The sequence below is a fragment of the Rattus norvegicus genome, chromosome 4 (genome assembly GCF_021556685.1).
Source record: "Rattus norvegicus strain SHRSP/BbbUtx chromosome 4, alternate assembly SHRSP_T2T, whole genome shotgun sequence".
NCBI lineage: Eukaryota > Metazoa > Chordata > Mammalia > Rodentia > Muridae > Rattus > Rattus norvegicus.
In genome coordinates, this window is record NC_141537.1 from 136054525 (window position 1) to 136066604 (window position 12080).

Below are 12080 nucleotides of genomic sequence, written 5' to 3' on the forward strand. Positions count from 1 at the left end.
TTTGAATTGTGTCACATACGTTGTACAACACCTCATATTTTCCTAAGGGTCATAACTTATCATCAGCAGGGACAATCAATGTAGGGAGGTATTAAAGAAGTAAAATAGGAGAGATAAAGTAGAAATGGTGAGAACTGGCTAGTTATTCCCTCAGCTGGTAATCAACGTAGAGAGGAGCCCCTCCTGAGGACAGTGTACTCCAGAGATTAACATCCAGAGGGCAGTTCTTTGTCATCTTTAAACTTCAACCTGGCTAAAACCTTTCCTATGAGGATGCTGGAAACTTGCAAGCAAGTGCTGATGCAAGGATTCCCCTGGCAGGGACATTTCAATTCCTCACTAGCCAGACCTGGAGGTCCATTTTCCAGAACTTTGTGTCTGTCAATTTCTACTGTCCTGGGCCGGAGTACATGTGCTCATTTGCCAGCCTTCTCACTTGTTGCTGCCTTTTCTGTGTTTCCTCAGGTAATACCCAGTTACATAGGGCCTCTCTCCCCCACAGTATCGATGACCAAGGTAGAATCACAAGGAGCTAAGATAATATCAAAGGGTAAATTAGGAATAAAAAAGTGAGAATAAAGGCTGCTAACAATGGAAAGAGTTCATCCTTTGCAAGTTTAATTTTCTTATCAGTGTATGGATTCTCTGTGAAGTCCAGGTGGTAATTATTGCCTTCATGTAAAGCAAGGCATGTGAAATTAGGGTATATGCCTAAATAAAAACAAAACAAATAAACAAAAAACCCTAATGATTGAAATGCACTGCAGCCCAATCTGTTTACATATTTTCTTTCAAGAGAATGGCAGAGTTTACTAATTGCTGATTTCATAATTACTGTTGTGGGTAGTTTTTACTTCCAATATTTACTGAAGTATATCCAAATTACACTGAATACCCATGCATCTTTTCTCATTTTTAAAAAGGGTAAAATGCTTTAGAAAAAAATGAACCCAATTAAGATTAATTTTAAATAAAAAAAAAAGCTGGCATTGTGTGAATGTGAACCAGCAGGAGGGATTTTAATTGGAAAAGAGGAATCTGTAACATTCTCCTCCCTTCACATTTTCTTCATCCTACTGAGTTACGCTGGTTGGTTTTCACTGAACATTGACAAAGATGATTGAAGATCAACTCGTTCCATCTTCAAAAGTTTTAAAGAAAAAGTATAATGAAAATTAATTAAGAATTTTTAGGCTCCCTGATTTTGTGCTCAATAGAGGAGGCACCAAGTCCACTCTGAAGTCAAACCCAAGCTGCTCTGAACCTTCCGGCCTGATGTATGTAGTGTTAAGTGAGACGAAGATGTTCAAGGGTTTAAGCTAAACTACCCTGAGTCCGATTTTATTGTGCTTGTCACAGGACGACCTTGGACAAGTTGTTAACTATTCATCATCTGTAAAATGGGCTCCAAGGAACCTGACTGAGGAGATGATGTAAGGGTTAGGAGAACAAGGAGGTAACTTTGAATGCTAACAGTGTTACTTGTCTTCTCAGAAAAACTGAATTCCGGAATCACTTCTCTTCTAAGGTTCTGAGAATCATACAGCATTGTCTGTAGTACAATGAAATTAAGAGCGATAGAAAACTACGTTCTGAAAGAGGTCTTTTGTTCTCAAGGGTTTCTTTCCTACCTAGGGGGATAATAACAGTATGATTCTATAAGAGTTACACACACTATTTACCTTACTAACATCCTGCCTCTTCAGTGGGCAGTGTTATCAGCTTCAGCTCACTGAACAGGACATTCTGCACCAAGGAGCTCAGCAGATGTCAAAGAAAAATCTCAACGAGGGGAAGTCTATCATACTTGCAGTCCTCAGAAAAAGAATCTGAACTTTGGAACTGGAGCAAGAGACCGTGACCAGCAGTTGGTAAGGATGCACCAATGTTGGCAGATGTTGTAAAGCTGGTCTCTCATTCTTCCATTCCACCAGCACCAGGAATTAGGACTGCTTTATGTGTGATCTCTATCTGCACACTCTTGGGTATTTGTATGTTTTTAGAAGATACCAATACAACCATCTTACCTGGGCTTAAATTTCAAGCCCCACCCCCCAACTCTCCACACATACCATACAGACAATCACACACCACACAAAGAGCACACACTCACACAGTGCAAGGGAAAGAAAGAGTAGGAGAGAGAGAGAGAGAGAGAGAGAGAGAGCTCTATAGAGTTTTCCCTTTAATTCTTCTGTATACACCATGTCTAATATGAGAAGACGACTGAAATATTTTTTCATTTCCGTTTTACTACTTCTTATAACAAAGAGAAAAATCTATACAGAATGTAGTACATTGACAGTTTAAAAAATCCCTCTTGTCAAAAAATATGTGAGTTTCTACTTATGACAAAATGAAGTGAGAAGAAATTAGGCATTGTAAGTCTATTAGGCATTTTTTTTTGTTTTCTATCAAGCCCTTTGATGCACATAGGAATTATGTTAAATATAGAAGTCATTGTATCAACTTACATGTTTTACTGACTTAGTAGAGCACAAAAAAATATTGAAATACTCCTCTCAAAGATGTAAAAGTCAAATGTAGGCTTAAAAATGTAAGGAATGGTAAAAACGGTATTGCTCTAATGGCACACCCCCTTCCTATGTAGATGTATACCTCCACCAAACTACAATGAATAATGCAAAACAATTTGATTATTATAAATTTTATTAGAATAATAGAAAATCATACATACACATAACCATAGGATACACACACAGGAATTTATTTAAAGAGTAAAATTTAGACTTTTCAATATGAAACAGTGTCTACATCTCATGGAGATATACTGATAGAAATAATAGAAAACAAGACAATAGCCATCTTGCAAAAGAAAACTATAGGAAGAAATTCTAGGAGTCATCAGAAAATAAAAAAGGTATAGTTCTGTTATATGTACCATAAAGCATGGGGATTGGAGAAAGTGTTTCCCCACATTTTGACTGGAAATAACAATGGCCATATGAAATCAACTCATCATTCAGATTTCTTCTTTATATATACAATATTTACAGACCCTACAGAAAAACTTAAAATAATCATTCTCCTTTTTACATAGTGATCTTGTCTTGAATCTCTGAAGGAAGGGTCGTATACTAAAATGGCATCAGAATTTGGCTAATGTTCAATGTTTTTTGAGAGCTATACCATCGGTTTCCAATTTTGCTACCTTTGGTAATATGAAAAAAAAATCCAGCAAAATGTGAAATTGGTAGGTAAGTGGTAAAAAATTGATTTTGAATGTCTAACACTCAATCTACTGATTTTATATACTTTTTACATATTACTGCAAAGTCATGTCTTCCACAGTCCTTTGAAAATCCCATATTGAAAGACTTGAGTCATCCATATCAAAGCCAGAAACATCACCATGTTCTTTTACAAATTTAACCTGGGAATGGAAAAGCCTGCCTGACTCAATGAGATAGAGAGTGGAATTTCAATTAAAAAAAGAAAAAAACCTTCTCTGCCATCCAAACTGAGAGAGGGCCCCTTAGTGGAATCAGAAATTATAAATGAAGAATTGTATGCCTTTTGTTTCATATTTGGGTTAAGATATATTTTTTCTTATTTTTCTCTACTGGGATTTGACAAAGTCTGAAAGCTTTTTTTTTTTTTAACATGGGAAGAGAGTGAGTCTTAACTAATTTTACTTTAATTTTTGAGGAAGGATAAAATGTATTCATTTCCATGTTTCATCTTATTTTTGTAAACACCGACAAAAGGGAACACTGTCACAGTCTTCACTGGGGTTCAATTCCCATCTTCGGAAAAAGACAGACAATCCTAAGGAGAACGTGCAATGCCAGCACACTTCAGAAAAGTGCCTGTTTTGTGTTTACCTTAGGAGGTTCATGTAAGATTCTGCAGAGGGACACTGCATAGGGGAAGAAACCATGCCTTCATCCTTCTTTCTTTGTTTTCAACAATAAATTCTTGCAGTAAAAGGCGACAGGAGAAATATTGTCACCTCACTTTATAGAATAAATAAGTGAAAGATGAGAGAAAGAAGTGACAAAGGAAATCTCACAGCCATACAGTAGCACATTGATGCAAGTGTCACTTTCCCAAACTCAGAGTAGCATTTTCTAACAATACTCCCTTCCAGGCTGCTCCCTTCCGGAATAACAGTTTAAGTGCATGTTTCCTCTGAGGGATCAGATTAGTAATTTAAAAATGATAGGTGATGTTGTAATCATGGGAAAAGAACATTTGTAATAAATAAGGTTTTTAGTATAGAAAAAGTCTGTTTGTGTTTGTGTGTATGTATGTATGTGCTTGTGCATTGTGTGTTGTATGTACTGTATATGTACTAGGTGTTTCCATACATCATATGTGCACTGTGTTTTTATGTATCCTGTGTTTGTATGTGCCTCACACATAGGCAAGTGATTAAACTCACAACATAAGAATATTTCTATCAAAAACGTTTGCAGTTTGTAATTTGCAAGTTCCTTTGGTTTACCAAGCAAATATTAAGGCATCTCAGATTCCTCTAAAAGGATTTACTGTTTTTATTATATTCATATTTTACCTATAATGAAGTAGAAATTTAAAAACACAGAGCTGTAAAAACATGCATAATCACTGTTTTAGAAAGCACTTTTGGGGGGGTAACCAATTAACTTTCCAATAAATAATAAAAAAAAGCCCTATCACCACAAAGCATTTACAATAAAGAACAGTAGGACGGATATGTAACCTGACACAGGGTGGATGTCAGAAATGGCTGAAGTGGATCCTCTTGCATCCATACCTGTCAAGGATGATAGAGGGTTCATTAGCAAGCGTTGTAATCAGAACACTGGAGAGTGAACGTTTCCGTTCCCTCTAAAATTATGCTGAATTCCTGTCTTCAGTTGTAATGATATTCATGCCAGTAGTAGTAGTAGTAGTAGTAGTAGTAGTAGTAGTAGTAGAAGAAGAAGAAGAAGAAGAAGAAGAAGAAGAAGAAGAAGAAGAAGAAGAAGAAGCAGAAGAAGAAGCAGAAGCAGAAGCAGCAGAAGCAGCAGCAGAAGCAGCAGAAGCAGCAGCAGCAACAACACAACAACAGCAGCAGCTTTGCAGGTCTTTAAGGCTTTGGACCCCAGGCTCCGCTTTACAGGTAATGGAAGAAACTAAGCACTCCCCACACTTAAATTACCATGTGAAAAGGCCAAGGCAAGAGGGCAGAAGTACTTTCTCCTGGTCAAAAGAATAGATTATTCATTCTATCCCAAACCCTGGGCCTTTTAATTACCTAGTCAGGAGTCCACTCTCCTAGTAAATCTTAATCACCTGAAGCCAAACTTAGACGGGAGGAATAATTATCCCCTGAGTGAGATGATGCACTTTGCCTTCTTAGAAGCTCTTTAGTGAAAGCACTTGCCTTCCAACAGGCAGCATGGAGCACAGCCTGGGGAAGCATGGAGCATACTATGGAGCACAGCCACGTGAACTCCTTGCTTTTGAGTCCTAATTCATTTTTAATTAATATTTATTTATTTATTTATTTATTTATTTATTTATTTGGATATCGGCTAAAGACCTAAGCAACTCCCAATACCTCTGGACTATTTTCCTCCTTCTATAATGCTCCCCATCTCCTTTTATTATTATTATTTTATCTTACTAAAGCTGCTTGTTAACCTCCATTACAAAACACATGAACTTTTCCTCTTCCTAGCCTCCATCTTTCTCCTACAGGCAGCTGCCAGATTTACAGTTTCCCTACCCTGTTGTTTCTCCTAAACATGAATAAGAATGTGCTCAAGCAAACTATTGAGTCCATTTCTAAAAACTTCTGTTAATGACACCAAGAACCCAAAAGGGTAACCCAGTTTCTTTGGTAAAATTTGGTAAAATGTTTTGAAAACATTTATCATTCTGTAGGTACATTAACCATAGGTTTTCTAGTTGCTGAAATTATGAGGAATAAATTCCAGTAGTTATAAAACAGCTAGATAATCATACTTTTATAAAAGTAGTCTGATCTGGGTGATGATGGAGGCATATGCCTGTAATCCCAGCATCCAGGAGGCAGAGGCAGGCCATGTATCTATAAAGGAAGACTCAGGACAGTCAGAGTTACACAGAGAAGCCCTGCTCAACACAAGCCCTTCAATACCAAAAAACAAAACAAAACAAAGCCCAAAACAACAACAACAAAATAAAAAAACCCAAAACAACACATCACAAAACAAAAAACAAAAGTATTTTAAGTGAACTAAGACACACAAGAATGAAACTAAAGCCTGTTCTGTCAAACAGCCTGAGCCTAACCGAGAATCACTGGTTGCTGAGTACACAGAAGTTACTGATATATCCAAGTAGTAAGTGACTCCAGTCTGTTCATTTCATAAAACTTAACTTTAGTTGAAATTGGGAAAAAAACTTCATCATCATGAAAATGACTAGACTTGATTGCAAACAACTGGTGAGATAATTTGATGTTTAATTAAAGAAAGCTTCATGGGATAAAGGTTTAGAAAATTTGCTTTTGTACAGATACAGATACATTTTATGCGTAGTATGAATTATTATCTTTGGAAAGAAATCAATAGAAACTCCATTTTCAAAAACAATTCTGTGTAGTCACCTGATTACCCAAGATCAGCAACAAGGCAGGATCAGATGGTTTGGTTTAGGCAGTTATCCTAGAATGAATATCTATATCTATATTTATATCTATCTATCTATACCCACATCTATCCATATCTATATCTATCTATATCGATATACCTATACCTATATCTATCCATATCTATATCTATCTGTATCTATATCTATCTGTATCTATATCTCTATCTATCTATCTATCTATCTATCTATCTATCTATCTATCTATCTATCTATCTCTACACCTATTCATATCTATATCTATATATCTATACCTATATCTATCTATATCTATATCTATCTATATCTATTTATATCTATATCTGTATATATATATGTATATGGGGGAGAAAGCAGGCAAAGGGAAGTATTGTTCCCAAACTAAAATACCTCCCAATTATCTCCTAAGAAACACAGTATTTAGTTCTGCTATTAGTCCAACTCTCTATATTGTCATTTTAACTGTAGGCCTCACAGTATTAGAGAATAAGGAACATGTTTTCTTTATTTTACAAGCTACAACAATCAGAGCTAGACAGATGAGATGGCTCAGAGATTAAGAATACTGTTCTTGAAGAGGACATGATTTCAATTCACAGCACCCATGTTAGGTTGGTCAACCTCACATCTGCTTGTAATTCACGTCTGTTCACATCTGTTTGTGATTGGAAAGATGCTGTCTTTTGGCTTGTGGAGGAGACAAGAGTACTCATAAGAGCATGCACGAGCTCATGCTCACACAGTTTTCAATATCTTAAAAGAATACCTTAAAGTACTCAGAATAGACATATTCTCTTTTGGTCTATTGAATTGCACAGACTTTCAGGACAGTCCCTAGTCTGAAATGGCCTTTACAGAGTTAAGTGATGAAATAATTATGGACCATTTTCTAGGATAGTTTGATTTGTGTGTTTTAGTCAAAATATTTTCACAGAGAATAAATTTTTTCTGCATTGCCAAATTTTCCACTCCAGTCGCTAATGCCAGTCACTTCGTTTTCAATAGTAAAGACCATAGTTGCGGTCTTGATTGACCAGTACTGTGGACAAGGTTAAGATCAACACGTGGAAAGATGGGAGCATTTTGTTTGTGTCTCTGAGAAGCACAGGGCGCAGTAAGACAGGATGGGCTTTATAATGCTTCAGTTAATGCTGGAGAAATCTAGACAGGATTTAAATGTAAGGATAAATTTATTTTGCCTTGTCTCTGAGAAAATATGCAGGCACGAGTCTGTTTCCCTTAACTCAGAAATTGAAATTTCCAGAGTAAAATATTTTTTTGTGATTCTTTCAGAGGAAAAGTTTGTATGAAGCACCTGTGAAATTAAAAATAGATATTTTAAAAATCTGTCTTTGTGTCCAGGGGATGAACAATTGGAAACAGACAGAATTTCACTATATAACCCGGGCTGTCCTTGAACTAATTTTGTAGCCTAGGCTGATCTGGAACTCAGGATTTTCCTGGTTGGAACTCTTGAGTCTGGAGATTATTGGCTTGAACCACTACACCTGGAAATATTGAAAGTAAGAAAACCTGTGTGTGAGTTAATGTTACCGTGAGAAGTGTTTATGAAGTCTGATTTGAGCAGGTAAGTCCAAGGCAAATACATAACTGGTGTCTAATGCTGTTTCTTGACTTTTCTTCTCCCTTGTTTTGCATCATTCTAATGGTGTTCTTTCTGTCCTTATATGGTACATGCCCCATGCATACCAAAATGCATGCTGGGGAAAACAGGTAAGTAGCACTCCAATCACTGACTTACAGCGTTCAATGACAGTGACAACAGTTAAAGGGAGAATGAGCTCAGTCAGCTTACTGGTTATTCTTGGAATCCTGATCTGCTCACTACTGGTGCCGTCCCCTCCATCTGTGGTGGCCTTGACTTCAATGATGTAGTCTTCCTTGATAGGCAGCAACAGTTCAGCTGAAGTTTTGTTTGTGTTCAGTACTTGCACATTATTTTGACTGCTAGTCCTATAGAAAACCTAGAAGACATAAATTAACTCATTTTTATACAACTGGCATCTGTCTTTCACAAAATTTGTCACTCCAAAATGAGTTTAGGTCTTTATACCCCTATTATATAAAGTATACTTCATGCTAGGTCTTAAACATGGGTAGACATTCGGGAACCATTAAGTTAACAAAATTGAGTGGATACTGAACTTTTACTATGGAAAAATCTCAGTTAGATGTTGGTGAGTCGGGTAGAATACAGACACAGATTATGTAATATGTGAAAAGAGAAGGAGATCATTGTTTCAGAGTCTGACTGAAGCCTCTCCCCATCCTTGAAGCAAAACTTTTGAGCCATTTATATTTGTTGTAAAGGGTGTCCACATAAAGCTAACCTTCTGTTTCTGATAGATATTTTTTTTATAAAGTAACAACGAGCCAGGATTAATGAGGAATGTATAAAAACTTGGGAAGGGCCTCATATCTTTTAGCAGTCATTTCCTGAAGATTATAAACAAAACTTTTATCTTTGAATCGAGCAAATAGACCCATTTTCCCAGAATTCTTGTGACTTATTTTACCAAATGTAATCCTGGTAGTTGCATCTCAGAAAACTTCCAACAATCTCATTTAAACTTCTTTCTTTTTAATGTCAAAAATCTTATTCTTGATTTAAGCTATTTTTGAAGAAAAGTTTTTTATTAGATATATTTCTTTATTTACATTTCAAATGTTATTCCCTTTCCCGGTTTCCTGTCCATAAGCCCTCATCTCCTCCCACTCCCCCATACGGGCGTTCCCATTCCCATCCATCCCCCTTACTGCTACCCCCTATATTTCCCTGCACTGGGGGTCCAACCTTGGCAGGACCAAAGGCTTCCCTTTCCACTGGTGCCCCAACAAGGCTATTCTCTGTTACATATGCAGTTGGAGCCCTGGGTCAGTCCATGTATAGTCTCTTGGTAGTGGTTTAGTCCCTGCAAGCTGTGCTTGGTAAGCATTGTTGTTTTTATGGGGTTGCAAGCCCCTTTAGCTCTTTTAATCCTTCCTCTAATTTCCCCAAAGGGGGTCCTGTACTCAGTTCAGTGGTTTGTTGCTAGCACTGACCTCTGCATTGGGCATGCTCTGGATGTGTCTCTCAGGAGAGATCTATATCTGGTCCCCTTCAGCAGTCATTTTTTAGCTTCATCAATCTTATCTAGTTTTAGTGGCTGTATATATATGGGCCACATGTGGGGCAGGCTCTGAATGGCCATTCCTTCTGTTGCTGCTCTAAACTTTGCTTCCATATCCCCTCATATGGATATTTTTCCCCTTTTAAGAAGGAGTGGGAGCATCTGCATTTTGGTCATCCTTCTTCTTGAGCATCCTGTCATCTGTGGATTGCATCTTTGGTAATTCGAGCTTTTGGGCTAATATCCACTTATCAATGAGTGCATACCAAGTATGTTTTTCTGTGATTGGGTGTCATTTAAGCTTCTTAGCAAGCTTGTGACTACAGTAATTTCAAAGCCCAATAAGACTTTATATGATTATAAATATAAATATATATTTATATATTATATTATATATATTATAAATCATATATATAAAGATATATATGATTATATATATATATATATATATATATATATATATATATATATATATATATATCTCCACATCTCTGCTTTAGAGTTGGTCTTAACTTCATTCTGGGCCTCTGTCTTTCTTTAACTTTAAATCTTAAGACTATTTAACATATCATTATTAAACCTAACACTGTTTCATAACATGGATAGAACTGAAGTTCTCTGAAGCTGTAAATATGACTTTGTTTGTGCCCAAATCCCTAAAAGTCTAGGGATATCCTCAGGTTGCTAAGGATAAAAGTAGGAAGCCATCCTTCCTGCGTTGCTCACCCACAATGCTTGCAGCAAGGATAGATAATGGTTAGAGCTATGTGAGATGTATCCTTGGTGGTAGGGGGCAAGGAACCCGGGTACTCCTTACAGTTATTTTAAAAATGGGATTTCGTGAGCATTGAAAATAAATAATAAATGTTATAACCATCACAATTGAATTCCTTGTGAATCAAAAATTATCTCACATAACTGTATTTAACAAGATATTTTCAGAAATGATCTTTTTAAGGAAAAGCTTGTTAGTTATGTGAAAATTATATTAAGAAACCACATCACCAATATTTTAAAAATAAGCTTTTCACTTAGCTTTCCTTAGAGCATGTTAACAGAGGTAGGACATGTGAAGTCTGAGCCACAACTGACCTTGTAGCCTGTTACTTCTGATTCATTCTCCAAGGCTTTCACTTGTTCCCAGTTAAGCAGCACTTTAGTGTCTGTAGCATTCCAAACAACATTTCCTGGTGGCTGACTGGGAGCTTGAGAGATTAAAACAGATTTGACAACAGAGTTATATTTCAGACGGAACAGACAAATATTCTAGGAAGCTCATGGAAGAAGAGGACTCTCCTTGGTAAACCATGTTGCAGAAATGGAATGAGACAAAACCAAGGAGACGCTTTAAATGTTCCCTTAAACATTTTAAAGAAAGGTTACCATGTTTAAATTTTGAGAAAATTTGCTTTACAATACCATAGGATACCGTATGGTAGGATACCTTATGATACCATACCATACCATACCATACCATACCATACAGTACCGTACTGTACTACCGTACCATACCTACGTACCATACCATAACCATACCTAGAAAATGTTGAAAACATACGAAAGGCAATTCCTTTTTCTACCACTAGAGAGTGCATGCTGAGGAGTCAAGCAGGGCAGCCGTGGGACTTGTTTTGACACTTACTAGAAGCTGAGAGAAATTGCCAAATGAGCAGATTAAAGTCACAGGAAATGAAGTGTGGATGATTTTTAAGCCAGTCTCCTCGTATGATGAGATGGGCAAAACGAGAGGCAATAAAAAATCAGGATTACACAGATTCATTCTCATGAAGTAATAGCTATCCCCATGAAAAATCACGGCAGAGAGTCCATATTTTAAAGTCTTCATTCTCCAAATTTAAATCAGTTTTTGAGAAAAATAATGCAAAAGGCTAAAAAAGTTAATGAGAACTGCATCAGAGAATTAATGAAACTCTCTGGGTTTTATAGACTTGAATTTACAGTTATCTCCTTTACAAGAACGTGAGATAGAAAAATTATACTGGTGAGGTGTAGGGGTGTCTATGTGTGATGTTTATGTGGGGGGAGCATGGGATGGAGTGACAAGTGGCAGGATCCATTTGTTTACTGACAAACACAAGGGACACTAAGGTTCAGTTTCTTTTCAATCGCAAAATGACAAAGATATTACTCATTTGTCAACGGCCTCACAATTGCCTACAACAGCACTGAAACAGTTCACCCTTGTACACTGAAACATAAGATGTGATTTCGATAACTGTATTTGTAATGGGAAAGGAGATTGCCTTTCCAGGGAAATTTCTGATCATCATTAACTCATGCCATAAGGGAAATACAGCTAGACTTATAGACGGGAGATATATATTCTGT

The 12080-nt window shown here is 36.7% G+C and overlaps 1 protein-coding gene across 4 annotated transcripts in view; it reads right to left on the minus strand.

Moving 5' to 3' along the window:
• Positions 1-2652: 2652 nt before the first annotated feature.
• Positions 2653-12080, minus strand: part of Cntn3 (contactin 3) — a 375608-nt gene continuing 366180 nt past the window's right edge. For 3 of the 4 annotated variants that reach the window (XM_087659082.1, XM_087659083.1, XM_087659084.1), the window contains 3 exons: positions 10824-10936; positions 8417-8585; positions 2653-4759 (listed from right to left, as the gene is read on the minus strand). In XM_087659082.1, the coding sequence (XP_087515208.1) occupies positions 4659-4759; positions 8417-8585; positions 10824-10936 (383 nt within the window). In that variant the 3' untranslated portion in view covers positions 2653-4658. 4 annotated transcript variants of the gene reach the window in all.